The 17,190-nt window shown below is 43.7% G+C and overlaps 1 protein-coding gene across 8 annotated transcripts in view; it reads left to right on the top strand.

Annotated features, from left to right (window-relative positions):
• Window positions 1-17,190, top strand: part of trak1a (trafficking protein, kinesin binding 1a) — a 261,339-nt gene that overhangs the window by 217,532 nt on the left and 26,617 nt on the right. For all 8 annotated transcript variants that reach the window (XM_072283783.1, XM_072283779.1, XM_072283781.1 and 5 more), the window contains 5 exons: window positions 738-814; window positions 5,972-6,088; window positions 11,894-11,994; window positions 12,682-12,790; window positions 13,835-13,913. In XM_072283783.1, coding sequence (XP_072139884.1) covers window positions 738-814; window positions 5,972-6,088; window positions 11,894-11,994; window positions 12,682-12,790; window positions 13,835-13,913 — 483 coding nt within the window. The remainder of the gene's footprint in view (window positions 1-737; window positions 815-5,971; window positions 6,089-11,893; window positions 11,995-12,681; window positions 12,791-13,834; window positions 13,914-17,190) is intronic.

Here is a 17,190-nt window from a genome sequence, read left to right as displayed (position 1 = left end):
TATTAATTCCTGAATTTAGAAAGCCAAAATATACAGGAGGTAATGCAAAATTGTTTTTATTTCCTCTTAAAGCAGTATACCCCTGTTGTTAATGGTGCTTATTTTCTATTTCACACCCTTCAATTTCATTCTTTTCTTTTCCCGTGACATATGACGTTCGTTTTCTGAGCCACCCCATCAGGATCACCCCATCACCCACAAACTATTCTCTCACACAAGACTGTAATCCTTGATTTTCCTGCCACTCACCTACACGAGGGGTAACTCACTGTAGCCAATTAACCCACCAGCCTGACTTGGTGCTATGGGAGAAAACGGGAGCACCCAGAGGAAACTTGAGCAGTTAAGTGCATGTAAACAAACTCTGCACTGACAGCATCCAGGATTCGATTCAAGCTGGTTCATTACAGCTGTATTACCACCCAGACAGCCCTGTTTTGCTTGGCTGTGGTTATACATCTGGTGTGTGTCCAACTCATTTCTATTGGCTGACTGAACCAGTGGTATTTACTTCCTTTTCATGAGAGCAAATAATTCAATTTGTAATGAATTCATTATGTGTATTTGTTTTTAAAATAATCTGTGAATGATTCATTTTGTTTGGTTTACTTTAGCTTAATTCAATAAGTTGAAGACAATTAAGCTTCCACCCTTTGAACCTGTGACAGTGAATGGGAACAGGTGATGCATGCATGTGCTAATGCTGATGTTCATAGCTTACCTCTCTCCTTTTGCAGTCCTGTGCGCAGAACGAGTGGGCCAGATGACTAAAACATACAATGATATAGATGCCGTGACACGTCTGCTGGAAGAGGCAAGTGTTTTTGTTAAACTTCATTAACTGAAGTGCTGTTATGATTGGTTTCTACTGTGTTGTGTTGCAAGGTTGCAGATTTATTAATCAACAATTAAATCTCATTTTAAAATAAATTATCCAGAAATATAGGCTTGTGCTCTGGGACTTCAGTCTCCAAACCGAGATGTTCTCAATGACAATCAAGTGTGGAGTTGGCACATTGGCACGGATGGCACAGGTAGAAAGAGGGAAGAGGTCCTGCACAGTGAGTATAAGGAGTTAGGGAAGAGAAGAACCCCCAAGGTAGTAATCCCTGGATTACTCCCAGTACCATGTACCTGTCAGGACAGGAATAGGATGAAAGTATAGATGAATAAGTGGAGTGAGTTGAAGTGAAACAGGCGGATAAAATTAAAAACTGTGTTGAATGCAGGATTGAAAGTGTTGCGTTCGAATGCACAATGTACAGAATAACCTGACTTGCAGTGCATTTAAAGATCGGCTGGAATGATGTATGCATGACTGAGTCATGGCTGAAAGAAGATCATAGTCGGGAGCTTAACATCCAAGGATACACGCTGTATTGAAAGGACAGGCAGGCAGGTAGAAGAAGTGAGGTGGCTCTGCTGGTAAAATAATGAAATCATATCCTTCGAAGGAGCTGACGTGGAATTGGAGAATATAGAATCCTTGTGGGTATAGTTTAAAAACAGCAAGTGTAAAAAGAACCAGATGGGACCCTGAACAATAGCCAGAATGTGGGATATAAATTACAACAGGAGATAGAAAAGGCATATAATAAGGGCAATGTTACAATAGTCATAGGGGATTTCAGTATGCAGGTAGATTGCAAAAATCAGGTTGGTGCTGGATCTCGAGAAGGAATTTGTAGAATTCTGGATTGGATATTGTGTGATGAACAGGACTTGGTAAGGAGCTGTGCTTTAGAGCTTCCACCAAGCAGTGATGCAACCAGTCAAAATGCTCCCCACCATCCAGCTATAAATTTAAGTCTTTGGTGACATACCAAATCTGCTCAAACTCCAAATGAAAATAGAGCCACTGATGTGTGTTTTTCATGATTGCATCAGTATGTTGGGCCTAGGGTAGATCCTGTGAGATATTGAGAGCAGGAACCTGAAGCGGACCTCTCTTTCCACTGTTAAAGACACAGTAAAGATTAATGTGTGTTCTCCCAACATTCTCTTCCTGAATTCCACTATCAATTTCTTGGTCTTGCTGATGTTGAGTGCGAGTATATTGCAACACTACTCAACTAACTGATCTACCTCACTCCTGTATGCCTCCTTGTCACCGTCTAAGATCCTACCAACCACATGGTGTCAGCGGGTTAAGCAGCATCTATGGAGGTAAATTCACGGTTATCTTTTAGGGTTGACATCCTACATCTGGAAACACATGGGAATTTGGACTTGGAGTGGCTGGCTTGGACGGTTGGAAATGTACATCATCTTGTGAATTATGTATGGAGTGGGCTCCCTGCTTCTGTTTTGGTCTTTGATGGATCTTTGGGGGCATGATAGGGTTGCTATTACACTGACCTGTGACACAGATAGCAAAATTCTACTGTGTCTATGCATCAACAAACAACAAGCTAGCCAAAATAAGGTAGCCTGTAATTAGACAAGATAGTAACCAAGTAGGATTCATGACACAAGCGCCAATGTAGAAGTTGTGCATTCTTTTGCATAGTTTGAGCTTGAAAGCTTTATTAGTTGTTGTGGAATTTCAAAGTTTTAAAGTAAATTTATTAGAAGTACATAGACGTCACTATATACAACCCTGTTCATTTTCTTGTGGGCATACTTAATAAATCCATAGAATAATAACCACAACAGAATCACTGAAAGACCCCCCAACTTGGGCTTTCAACCAGAGTGCACAAGACAACAAATTGTGCAAATATAAAAAGAAAGGAAAAATAGTAATTAATAAATAAGCAATAAATATTGAGAACATGAGATGAAGAGCCCCTGAAAGCGTTTCCATTGATTGTGGGAACATTTCAAAGATGGGCAAATGAGGTTGAGTGAAACTATCCCCTTTGGTTCAAGAGCCGGATAGTTGAGGGTAATAACTGTTCCTGAACCTGGTAGTGTGAGTCCAGAGGCTCCTGTGCCACCTTCCAAATGACAGCAGTGAGAAAAGAGCATGTCGTGGGTGGTGGAGGGGTGGGGGGCGGTGGGGTGGTCCCTGACAGTGGATACTGCTTTCCTGCAAGGATGTTTCATAGAGATGTACTAGGTAGCTGGGAGGGCTTTACCAATTGTGGACTGGGCAATATCCACTACTTTTTGTAGGATTTTCCATTCAAGGGCATTGGTGTTTCCATACCAGGCTGCTATGCAGCCAGTCAATATAGTCTCCACTGCACATCCGTAAATTCCTCTTAATGCCACCATCTCAGCCTCTTCCATCACCACCCCTGACATCCTGTTTCAGCCACTCTCTGTATAAAAGTAAACTTGCCCACTAATCTTCTTTAAACTTTCCCCCTCTCACCTTAAAGTTATGCCCTCAAGTATTTGACTTTTATGTCTTGATAAATATTCTCGACCATCTATTGTATCTATGCCTCTCATAATTTCACATTTTTCTAACAAGTCACCTCTTAGGCTCTGATGCTTCAGAAAAAACAATCCAAGTTTGTTCAACCTCTCTCTATAGTAATACTCTCTAATCTAGGCAATGCGGTAAGCCACTTCTTCACTTTCTCCCATGCTTTCACACCCTCCTTCTAATGTGATAACCAGAACCGCACACAATACTCCAACTGTGGCTTAACCAATGTTTGATACAGCGATTGGGTTAATATTACAGATGGATAATCCACAGCAGAACTGACATTCCTTATACAGAGACTGAATTAGCTGTAACTGTTGAATGTAGTCACCCTTCTGCCTTTGGTTCCCTTACTATGGAAGAGATCACTTTCTGAGCATCCCCTGCAATGTAGTTGGTTGGGAGAAGTGCAAGTGAATCAGTGTTTCACCCGGAAAGATGAATCAGGTCCTTAGACTGTGGGAAAGGAAGAGGTTAGAAGGTAGATGTTGCATCCTCTGGTTGAATGGGAAAATATTGGCTTCTGTCCCCTTTCTTTCCAATCCTGATGAAGGGTCTCAGCCGGGAACATCAACTGTTTATTTCCCTCCATTGATGCCACCCAACTTCCTCCAGAAATTTGTGTGTGTTGCTCTGGATTTCCAGCTTCTGCAGAATCTCTTGTGTTTATGTGATAGGGAGTGACACTTCTGTTTATTCCACTAAGTTTATTCAACTAGATGGCTTGATAACTAGTATATTACCAAGATAGCACTGGGCTCACCCTATCAGAGAGATTCCCATTGTCCCATCCACTCCTCTCTCACTTCCCTGGAATTTAAAAACACCTTGTTTATATCGTTCCCAGATCTGATGATGGATCTTTGATTTTACAGGTTAATTGTGTTTCTTTCCTCGGATGCTACCTGACAGCTGAACATTTTCTGCTTCTGTTCCTTGTTTTCTCAGTGATACAACACAGTGTTCTCTCTAGAAAGTTATGTATGGGAAAGACTTCTCTTTCTGCTTGGCAACACCTCATTCATCTACCCTCTCTGCCTGCTCCCACCCACTGAAGATGTTATACAGACCATTGCATACACTTACATAGTTAAATGCCAAGGCCTGATGTATGGGCACGTTTTCCCACACAGAGCTTTGTTTCGATGCACAACTATAACTGACTTGGATAACTAATGGATTGTGTAACTGATTCAGGAGAACACCATTAATCTGTTACTCAAAGGTCAGTCTGTGACCAACACCAGAAAACAATAGATTGGTAACCATGGACAAACTTTGTACATAGTAACAGACAGTGGCCGATGTAACAGACAGTGTGTTTTTGGCGCAGATGTTAATGGGTGTTCCTGACACAATATTGTTGCCTCTGAGCCAAGGGTTTATGGCATCAGATTATTTTGCTGTGAATTCTTGTTTGATTTGCAGTGCAGTATCTTAGGGTGTTAGCCTTATTTGTCATTTAAATAAAATGCAATGAGATTACTTCAGGAATATCTTTGACGGTTGTCACCTATTTCTCAACATTACTGAACCAATGAATTGGTGTTAGTTTCAAAACAAAAACACAGGCAGCATCTCTGGAGAGTGTGTTAATATTTCAGGCTGCAACCTTAGAACTGGGAAAGTGTGAAAGGAAGTGTGTTTTAAGGGCAGAGAGGGTTTGGTAGGGGAAACAGAGGGAATACTTGTGTAGGAGAGTATCTGTGGAAATGAGGCTCTGAAGGCAACTCACAAAAATATGTTCTAAGTGTTAGGTAGTAATTTTGTTTTGTGCACTGGTGTGTTGATGTATTTCATATTGGGAAAGTAGAATGTGCACTCCATTTGACTCACTGTTCCCTTCAGTCAGAGAAGTACCTAATGTATCGAATATAGCTGCCAATTTGCGCACAGTATATTCCCACAAGCATTAGTGTTGTCAATGAGAGATAATTTGATGAACCAGTGCTGTTGTTGGATACTGGAGGTGTTCGCCCCTCTCTCTTTCTGTGACAGTGTTCTTGTCCAAAAGGGCACTGGGACACCATTTGACACTGATTCACTCTGGAAAGAGGGCCCAGATTTCTGTTCTTGGATGAGTGAACTGGCGATGCTGGGAAATTTGGGGATGTTTTGGGGACTTCCAGTTGCCACCAGGAACACAAATCACTGTGTACACAAAAAACCTACTTGTGCTTTCTTTATGTTTTAGACAGTTTTTGATTTAGCCCTTTTCAGAAATGTTAGTATAGTTCTCTAATTTTTGGAGTTGTGAAAGTTAACAACTCTTTTGGCAGTGTTGAGCTGTCAGAGGGTCGGGCATTCTGAGATATAGTTACCATTGTCTTTGCTTCATGGAATGGCTGTGGAGTCCAAGCCTGTGGATCAAGCAATCTCACAGAGCCAGGGGAGGAAGGTGAGGTGTGGAGAAAGGTCAGGGATTGATGCGAGAGTTGGGCATTGAGGGCAGGCTCCAGATTGGACGTGATCCATCACAACCATCACTGAATGGCAGTATGGAGGAACTGGATGGAATTATTCTTGATTCACTCCATACTTTCCCTCTGCTTTGGTTCCAATTTCATTAAGTGCTTCCAATCCCTTATGCAGAAAGAACGGGACCTGGAACTGGCGGCACGAATTGGCCAGTCATTGCTGAAGAAGAACAAGTCACTAACTGAGAAAAATGAGCACCTTGAAGAGCAGGTGGAGCATGCCAGAGAGGAGGTGAGTCTGGGTGCCTTGAGCTTATATCCACTGGCTGCTTGGAAGAATGTTCAAATTGATGGAGTACACTTCCTCATCGAATGTGGGGTTTATATCTAGTAGGTGTGAGTGTACTTTTTAATAGCTACAGTATATGCACTGTGTTGTCTGACTTTGAATACGTTGTTGTGTCAGTTCACTGTCAATATAGCATGCTTGACCAAAGCTTCGCAGCTGAGGAAGTATCCATCCAGCCAGTAGCAAACTGTGAAGGAAAAGCGAGCAGTATCCCGTAGATAGAGAGGGAGTTGGGGAGAATTGCTGGGTATGTTGTGAGTTGGCAAAGAAAGAGTGATTATAGCATGTGCTCTGTACCCAGAACTGGTGGAGATATTCCTAAGAATGCATGATATGCTTTCTACAGATAAAAGTATAGTCATTGGTATTCATATGGGCTCCTGTTAATGCTTGTCTTTTAGTTGGCTACATGGAACAGTCTTTGTTCGAAACCTCTCTACACCCCCTCCCCTGTGCTTTCATCAACGACTATTGGTGCTGCCTGTTACACACGCAGAGCTCATCAATTTTTGTCACCTTTGCTATGAACTATATTTATTCATTTATTTAGAACTTCCACCCAACCCTCAATTTTGCTTGAACATTTTTGATATTTCTCTCCCTTTTACGAATCTCTGTCTGTCTACCCCTGGAGATAAGCAAAGCCATGGATTCCCACATCTACCTCAACTACATCTCCTCCCACCCAGTCTCCTGTAAGAATGTCATCACTGTCTCTCAGTCCCCACCATATTTCCAATTAACCAATTTAACAAATTAACCAATTTCCCCCGGGATCAATAAAGTATGACTATGACTATATCTACTCTCAAGACAAGGCTTTCCACTCTAGGATATCAGAAGTGTCCTTTTTTTGGGAAATGTAGCTTCCCCTCTGCTGCTGTCAACGAAGCTCTTATCCGCATCTTCTCTATTTCCCACACTTCTCTCACTCCCCCTTACAGAGCAGGGATAGAATTTGCTCCTCACCTTTCATCGCACCAGCCTCTGCGTCCAACAAATCATGTGTTGACATTTCCACCAGTTACAACAGAATGTCGTCATGTCAATCTTCTCCTTCACCATCCCTTTCTGCTTTTCTCTCCCCGTGACTCCGTGAACCAGTCATCCCTCTTCACCCCTCCACCTAACCCTCATCCACTGGAGATGTAACACCACCTTCCTCACCACTATTCAGCAACCTAAGCAGCCCTTCAAAGTGAATCAGAGATCCAGGTACACCATCTTCAACCTCTAATACTGCGTTCACTGCTCCCTGTACTGTTCCCTCTGTATCAGTGAGTCCAGGAGCAGACTGGGCACCTGCCTCACAAGGACAATCCCGGCCCCTAGCTGCAGGCTACTCTGCTTCCGCTCTCATGACTGTATGACCTCTGCTTTCTCCTCAGCCAGGGTGAGGCCAGGTGCAAACTAGGACAACAGCACGTATCCTGCCTGGTAGTCTGCAGCCCAGTGAGATGAACATTGAATTTTCCCTTTTTAGAAAACTCACTCTGCCTGTTTTTTTCTCTCTTTCTGCTCCAATCAAGTTCCATTTCACTTGCTCACCTTCTTCCATCTTCCTGTCACTCGCAAGCTGAACTGACAGGGTGTAGAGCGTGATAATAAATCAGCCATGATGGAATGGTGGAGCAGACTCAAATGGCCCAATTCTACCCTTGTGTCCTGACCTCTTCCCCAGTGATCCCACCTGTCCACTATTTTTTCAGGTGCCTGACCACCTTCCACTCATCACCTTACTGACTTACGTTCCTCTTCCCCAGTGATCTCATCTGTCCATTATCTCTCTCATCTGCCTGATCACCTTCCACTCATCACCTTCCTGACTTACAGAATGTAAAGCATTGAACCAGACAGTACAGGAACAGGTCCTTTCGCCCATGATGTTGTATTGACCTTGATGCTAATTTAAACTGCGTATCAGCCTGCAATGATCCATGTCTCTCCATTCACTGCCTGTTCATATGCCTGTCCAATCAGATTGGGTGTAATCTAATGTGTCAGATTCCAGTACCTGCATTTCATTGTCTCCACTACTCATCTGCTATACCCCATCTCCACTGCCACCCTCTCCTCCACCTCACCTGTCCCCATCTACTACCCCTTTCCCCACCTCACCTGTCCCCATCTACCCCTTTCCCCACCTCACCTGTCCCCATCTACCCCTTTCTCCACCTCACCTGTCCCCATCTACCCCTTTCTCCACCTCACCTGTCCCCATCTACCCCTTTCCCCACCTCACCTGTCCCCATCTACCCCTTTCTCCACCTCACCCGCCCCCACCTACCCCTTTCTCCACCTCATCTGTCCCCATCTACCCCTTCTCCACCTCACCTGTCCCCATCTACTACCCTTTCTCCACCTCACCTGTCCCCATCTACCCCTCTCCACCTCACCTGTCCCCATCTACCCCTTTCCCCACCTCACCTGTCCCCACCTACCCCTCTCTCCACTGTTATGTGTTTCCACCTTTAACCCACCAGCTGCTGTCTGCAAACTCTACTGTTCCCTCCACCATGCTCCATCTGTCCATCATCTCTCCCCCCGCCCCCCACTCAGTGGACATGCCTATAACCCGCAAGCTCTTGACTCACTCCTCCCTCTCCATTTTTTACACTGGTAAATACAGTTGAAGTCAGAAGTTTACATACACTTAGGTTGAAGTCATTAAAACTCATTGTTTAACCACTCCACAGATTTCATACCAGCAAACTATAGTCTCGGCAAGACGTTGAGAACATCTACTTTGTGCGTGACACGAGTAATTTTTCCAACAATTGTTTACAGACAGATTATTTCACTTTTAATTGACTATATCACAATTCCAGTGGGTCAGAAGTTTACAAACAAAATGAAAAGAAACATAGAAACATAGAAAATAAATCAGCCAAGACCTCAGAAAAAAAAAATTATGGATCTCCACAAGTCTGGTTCATCCTTGGGAGCAATTTCCAAACGCCTGAAGGTACGACGTTCATCTGTACAAACAATAGTACGCAAGTGTAAACACCATGGGACCACGCAGCCATCATACTGCTCAGGAAAAAGACGCATTCTGTCTCCTAGAGATGAACATACTTTGGCGCGAAAAGTGCAAATCAATCCCAGAACAACAGCAAAGGACCTTGTGAAGATGCTGGAGGAAACAGGTAGACAAGTATCTATATTCACAGTAAAATGAGTCCTATATCAACATACATAAACAGCAACTTTTATGTGTGTTGCTTGAAATTCTAACATCTGCAGATTTCCTCATGCTTGCGCCTATATCGACATAACCTGAAAGGCTGCTCAGCAAGGAAGAAGCCACTGCTCCAAAGCTGCCTTAAAAAAGCCAGACTACAGTTTGCAAGTGCACATGGGGACAAAGATCTTACTTTCTGGAGAAATGTCCTCTGGTATGACGAAACAAAAATTGAACTGTTTGGCCATAATGGCCAGCGTGATGTTTGGAGGAGAAAGAGTGAGGCTTGCAAGCTGAAGAACACCATCCCAACTGTGAAGCATGGGGGTGGCAGCATCATGTTGTGGGGGTGCTTTGCTGCAGGAGGGACTGGTGCACTTCACAAAATAGATGGCATCATGAGGAAGGAAAACTATGTGGATATATTGAAGCAACATCTCAAGACATCAGCCAGGAAGTTAAAACTCGGTCACAAATGGGTCTTCCAAATGGACAATGACCCCAAGCATATCTCCAAAGTTGTGGCAAAATTGCTTAAGGACAACAAAGTCAAGGTAATGGAGTGGCCATCACAAAGCCCTGACCTCAGTCCGATAGAAAATTTGTGGGCAGAACTGAAAAAGTGTGTGCGAGCAAGGAGGCCTACAAACCTGACTCAGTTACACCAGTTCTGTCTGGAGGAATGGAACAAAATTCCAGCAACTTACTGTGAGAAGCTTGTGGAAGGCTATCCGAAACGTTTGACCCAATTTAAGCAATTTAAAGGCAATGTTACTAAATACTATCAAAGCGTATGTAAACTTTTGACCCACTGGGAAAATGATGAAAGAAATAAAAGCTGAAATAAATCATTCTCTCTACTATTATTCTGACATTTCACATTGTTAAAATAAAGTAGTGATCCTAACTGACCTAAGACTGGGAATGTTTTCTAGGATTAAATGTCAGGAATTGTGAAAAACTGAATTTAAATGTATTTGGCTCAGCTGTATGTAAACTTCTGACTTCAACTGTATACTCTAGAGCAGGGGTTCCCAGCAGGTTTTATGCCATGGACCAATACCATTGAACAAGGCGTCCATGGACCCCAGGTTGTGAATCCCTGCTCTCCACTTTCTGTCCTGATGCAATAACCTGAAATGTCAAGCATCCCTCTGCCTGCTTCCACGTACGCACCGGGCCCACGTCCTTCCTCCAGCAGTTTGTTTTATGCTACCGCATGATATTGTTCTGAACCAGGGAAGGACAAGGAATAAAGCAATGTGGCATCAGTGAAAAGGAGACAGCAATATAGACAGTAGGTACAGGGAACGTTAAAAACACTCAGCAGATGAGTCAGCATCTGTGGAAGAGCAGTAGATTTAACACTTGGGTTGAAGACTTTTCACTCAGATTTGCAGCATCTCCTCCTGGTGTCTCTGTGACTGCCAGGGACCACTGAGATTGGGGTTTGCAGTGCTGGGTGCTTGTGCCCATTGATAGAAGCATGTACTTCACTGCAAGGTAGTGAATGATGCATGGCATTGGCGTGGTGAGTGCATCTGCAAAATCCGAGGAGATGGAAAGGAGTTGTGATGAAAGCAGCAGGAGAGGAAGAGGTGTATAGGTCAGACTGAGGTAGCATGGAGAAGTAACAGCCCCACTTACTTCATTGGTTGTAATGCCCTGGTGACCTTGCAGTAGTTTTTGAATGTCTCTGACATAAAAAGTAAGCTATTAACATGTTAAACATTTGATAGAAATGTGGAAACAGAGGGTGGTTCTCTTCTGACTCAGAATGGCCCTGCAGATTCTCTTGTGTTTGTGACCCTACAATCCTCAAAGGATTCGTTCAGGCTCTGCACCCAGAGCCCGTGCAGGTTCTGGGGAATCTCAGCCAGGCTGAACTCTGCTGCTGTGGAATCCAGTGGTTGAGTGTACTGATAGATGTGGTGCCATCTGTCTCTGGTCTGTGAATTGTGAAGGCCTGTATGTGTAAGTCCCAGATGTACTACTGTATAAATAGTTCAATGCCAGTGACTGCGTTCATATCCAACACATTAGTCTGCAAGATCCAACCTGTAAGGTTATTATTACACAAGGACCAGTATCGTTTAATGAACTTGTGCTGCTTTTAAATCTCAGAGCATCCTGGATAAAACAAGACCTCTTTGATGGCAGAACAGCAGTACATTATAGACCTGCCTGATGATAAGTGTTTGGCACTGAAGAATGTTTGTTGAGGCACTGATGGAGTGGTGCTCCATGCTGCCTCAGAACTAAGTGCTACAACAATTCCTATTTTAATAGTCACAATGTGGATTATAAAGCTTTGTATAAACTCCCTCATCTTTCTTTACTGCTCACAACTTTTCTCCCACTTGGGTTGGGATGGCTGTTACATACTTTAAACTGGTACTAAAACCTGTAATGTTGAATTTATAAGCATGCACAGAGCATCCTGGAGTAAACGCCAGGAAGGCAAGGTTGTGCATTTAAATAGACAGACAAATCGCAGCACCGTGTGTGTGTTCTATTTGTTCTAATTGTTAACCCTCCCCTCCCCACCCTGATCTCACCCACAGGTTTCTCAGCTACGTCATGAGCTGTCCATGAAAGATGAACTACTGCAGTTCTACACTAACGCAGCAGAAGAAAGTGAGAGTGGTTCGACTTCCTCCACACCGTGAGTGTTCTAATCCACTGGGCAACATGTTGTAGTGGGATGCTGGAATAATAATCCAAGCTCTTGGTCTGATGGGATCAAACCCCACTCTGACATCTGGGGTATCAATTAATGGATTGAATCTGAATGAACAGCTGTTCTTGGTAGTGACCCAGACATAATTACTGAAATCCCATCTGACTTACTGGTGTCCCTCTGGGAAGGATTGGTAGATTTCACTATGTCTGGCCAATATTGAAACTCCAGACCCCTCACAATACACTGAAGTGTTCTCACAGACAACTTGCCTCATACACATGCTATGTTGAGATGTAAACATAATAAAATCAGACTGACCTAGGGAGTGGTCTTGAATGCCTTACTGTTGGAATAGAAGAATGGATTAACTCCCACTGTAAAATCACAAGATACCTCGTTGCTGTATTGTACATAGTACAGCTGGCATAACCATGCAATTGTAGTGTTTTAAACAAGAAACTGCTGCAAAGTTAGATTTGACAGTGCTGCTGTATGGCTTTAAACAAGTGAAAGGGGCAGCAGTGCATGGATACCACCGCCCAGGAGCTCCCCTCCAACTCAGGCACAATCTGGACTTGGAAATGTATCACTGTTAATTTCGTGTTGTTACGTCTCCATCCTAAAAAAATCCTTGGTTAGAATGCATCAGTTTGATCTTATTGTCCTCAGGTTGCGGCGGAATGAATCTGCTCCATCTGTACAGAATTACTTTCACCTGGATTCTCTTCAAAAGAAGCTGAAGGATCTGGAAGAGGAAAATGTTGTTTTAAGAACAGAGGTGGGTGAAATGATTTCTTCCTTTAGGTTACTGTTATAAATCAGAGTATAAATACTTCATTTGTTGAATTCTCTCCATTATGTAAGGTTGGTCATATCTTGCCAACAGTTTCTCCTCAGACAGTCTTCCTCACTCTTTCAGTTTCTCTGACTCTTCCTCCTAACCACCTCTCCTTAGTCTCCCCTCTCTATCTCCTTCTCCATTCACTCATCTCCTTAATGATCCTCATAATTCCCTGTTCTGTCCTGATCCCCTTCCACTGCCTCTCTGGATCTCTACCTTTTCGTCTTCTTCACCAATACAGACCATTAAGACTTGTCTTCTTCAGGGATCTTTCCCCAGTTACCATTCCAGTACCATCTCCACAGATCCAGTAGTTGTACTGAGCTGTGACATATAACCATATAATAACAATTACAGCACAGAAACAGGCCATCTCAGCCCTTCTAGTCCATGCCGAACTCTTACTCTCACCTAGTCCCACCGACCTGCACTCAGCCCATAACCCTCCATTCCTTCCCTGTCCATATATCTATCCAATTTAACTTTAAACAACAACATTGAACCTGCCTCAACCACTTCTACTGGAAGCTCATTCCACACAGCTACCACTCTGAGTAAAGAAGTTCCCCCTCATGTTACCCCTAAACTTTTGCCCTTTAACTCTCAACTCATGTCCTCTTGTTTGAATCTTCCCATTCTCAATGGAAAAAGCCTATCCACGTCGACTCTTTCAATCCCCCTCATAATTTTAAATACCTCTATCAAGTCCCCCCTCAACCTTCTACATTCCAAAGAATAAAGAACCAACTTGTTCAACCTTTCTCTTTAACTTAGGTGCTGAAACCCAGGTAACATTCTAGTAAATCAATTTCCCTTGGGATCAATAAAGTATGACTATGACTATGGCTACAATGTTCATCCCCCTCACCCCTTGTCAATGTAAAGTGACTGTTGGTTGTTTTGTTGTGTGTTATTCTTAACTGAATATTCAGGACGGTATTACCTGTTTGTAACGTAACGCATTTTTGTCTGGTTCCACAGACATGCCATCTGCAGACTGAAACCATTTCATATGAAGAGAAGGAACAGCAACTTGTGAATGACTGTGTGAAGGAGCTAAGTATGTTATAGTCAGCCTGATGAGCTTGTAAGGTTAATGATTTTAAATGGAAGTATCATCCTCTCTTGAGTATTAGATATTATTAAATGCTTCATGTTCCAAAACCAGTCGCGCCACTGACTTTGGGTTGGTGGTTAAAATGTCTGAAGGACTTCTATTTCTCCAGCGATCCCAGGAGTTAATTAGAGCTCTACTGTCATCACTGAGGACAGCAAGATTGCAGTGCTGCACCATTCAGAGCAGGACAACACACTGGCAATTCACTTACTAAAAGCACAATGACAAAATTTAAAATGTCGCCTGAGTTATTTAGAATGACATCCAAGTTATAACTGAATTAAAAACAAACAACTCTAAATTAATTATAAGAAACAGTGGCTGCTCCATTCAAGTATTGTACATGTCCAGTTATGGAGTACAATGATTCAATATAAAATAGCATCAAGAATTATGCTCATGTATTGCACTTAGAGACTGCCCATAGTGACTATAGACTGCGGGTGGGTGAGGGACATTGTTCAGTTTAATGACAGCCCTGGGGAGAAAGGAGGTTTTTCAGTCTGAATGTCCATGCAGAAATGTTTCCTTATCTCCTGCTGGATAGTTGGAGATTGGACAGGTGATTACTGGGCTCTGGGATGAGTCTATCACAAAATTGTTTCCATATCTGGTAGGTTTTCCTAATAATCTTTTGTGCAGTCCTGATCACTTGTTGAAGTGCTCATTGGTTGATCTTGTAGCAGCTAGTGTACCATACAATCATGCAGTAGGTCAGTAAGCTCTCAATTACACATCGATAAAGGTTTATCAGCAGCTTTTAGAGGAGATATGCTCTCTTTAAATTCCTAAGATAGTATAGCTGCTGCCCAGTCCAACAGAGCTCCTCTGTGATCTTCACTCCCAAGAACCATTTCTGCTGCTTCACTGCTAAGGAGTGGTGGATCTTGTTCATACCTTCTTGATTTCCTGAAATCGATTAGCATTTATTTGTTTTTTTTCCATATTGAGTGAAAGGTTATGGTTTTGCACCATTCAGACAGCTTCTGCACCTCATTGTTATTTGTAATTAATCTAATCACTGCAGTGCTGTCTGCAAGTTTGACGCTGGAGTTGGTGGCATTGGCAGGGGCACAGTCCTGGGTGAAAAGAGTGTCAAGGAGTGGCTCAGTACACATCCCTGCAGTGCAACATTGTTCAGCGTCAGACAGGTTGATGTGTACTTGCATACTTGCTTTTATCAGATATTGGATGAAGCTCTTTGCCGGATCCCTAAGAATGATAAGATCCTTTTGCTTGGGGACTTCAACACCAGGGTGGAACAGAACAACAGGATATGGAGTGGAGCGCTAGGTAGGCATGGTATTGGCAAGGTGAATGCAAATGGCATGAGACCACTTACTCTTTGCTCTGAGTATAACCTTACCATAACTAACACCATCTTCCAGCAGAAGGCAAAATGTAAGATCTCGTGGATGCACCCTCACTCCAAACGTTGGCACATGATTGACTTCATCATTGTGAGACGTAGTCACATCAAGGATGTTCTTATCACCCGTGCCATGAGAGGTGCAAAGTGCTGGACTGGCCACCGTATGATTGTGGCCAAGCTCCATATGAAAGTGCGTCCCCCCTTGTGGCTGCAAAAACCCAATAAAAAGCGGCTAAATTGCAACCACCTGAGAAATCCAGAAGCAAGAAGTGAGTTTTGACGCATCCTAGCTGAGAAACTAAGAGAGCTGGAGCCTTGTCTGAGCTCAGAAAATACCATGGAACAACAATGGACCTATATCAGCTCTGTGCTCTATGTGGCAGCAGCCCAATCCATTGGCCATGAGAGCAGGAACCACCGAGACTGGTTTGATGATAACTCAGACACCATCCACAACTTGCTTAAGGACATGCACAAAGCATACCGGGCAACTTTAGACAACCCTTCATCCACCAGCATCAGGCAGCATTGGCAGGCAGCTCGGAGGAAAGTGCAAAAGGCAATACGGGCCATACAAAATGAGTGGTGGGCTGAAAAGGCACATGACATCCAGTCCTTTGCTGATAATAATGACATGCATAAATTTTACAATCCTGTCAAAACCACCTACGGCCCAATAAATCGATGTGTTACTCCCCTGAAAACAGCAGATGGTCTAACACTTCTGAAGAATCAGAATACCATTCTGCTGAGGTGGGCTGCATTTTAACACCCTGCTTCATCAGGACTCTGAAGCAGACCCTACCATCCTGGACAAACTGCCTGAACTTCCTCCTATCCATGACCTCAGTCTACCACCAACCTTCCAGGAGGTTCTATCAGCTGTCCATTCCCTTAAGAACACCAAGTCCCCTGGCACTGACAATATCCCTGCTGAGTTACTGAAGAACGGAGGGTACGTGTGTATGTGCACCCTCTACCAGTACATCACCAAGGCCTGGACTGATGAGAACATCCCACAGCAATGGAGAAATGCAAACATCATTGTCATTTATAAGAACAAGGGTGACAAGGCCATCTGTGGCAATAGTAGGGGCACATCACTCCTTTCTGTTGCTGGAAAGGTCCTGGCTAAGGTGATGCTTCAGAGACTCATCAGCAACATCACCGAGTCAATGCTGCCTGAATCGCAGTGTGGATTTAGGAAGAACAGGAGCACGATCGACATGATCTTTACAACCCAGCAGCTTTAGGAAAAGTGCCAGGAGCAACATCAGGACCTGTTTATGGCCCTTGTCGACCTCTCCAAAACATTCGACACTGTGCAAGGAAGCTGTTATGGGATGACCTCCTCAGGTTTGGCTATCCCAATAAATTTGTTAACATCCTCCGCCAGTTCCACGTTGGGATGACTGCTCGGGTGACCACAGGAGGACAAGAGTCCGAGCCCTTCCTTGTACGCACAGGGGTGAGGCAGGGGTGTGTGGTAGCACCAGTGCTCTTTAACAGCTTCGTCTTGTGTGTTACCAAGCCTCTCCACAACGAGACTGAAGACAGCAGTGGTGTGGCAGTGGATGTCAGATTAGTTGGCAATTTCTTTGACATCAGGAGGCTCCACGCAACCACCAAACTCCGTACAGAGCGGGTCCTGGAGCTGCAGTATGCAGACGACTGTGCTGTTGTGGCCCATACTCTGGAGGATCTTCAGACTGTCCTTGCTGTGGCAGTGAGAACATACAGCAGGATGGGGCTGACTGTCAATACCACCAAGACAGAAGTGGTTTGCCAGTGGAGTACCAGTGTCCCACCCACTCTACTTCACTGTTGGTGATGAAAAGCTGTCAGTAG

Source organism: Mobula birostris, chromosome 19 (assembly GCF_030028105.1).
Source record: "Mobula birostris isolate sMobBir1 chromosome 19, sMobBir1.hap1, whole genome shotgun sequence".
NCBI lineage: Eukaryota > Metazoa > Chordata > Chondrichthyes > Myliobatiformes > Myliobatidae > Mobula > Mobula birostris.
This window is presented reverse-complemented; position numbering and strand designations above follow the sequence as displayed.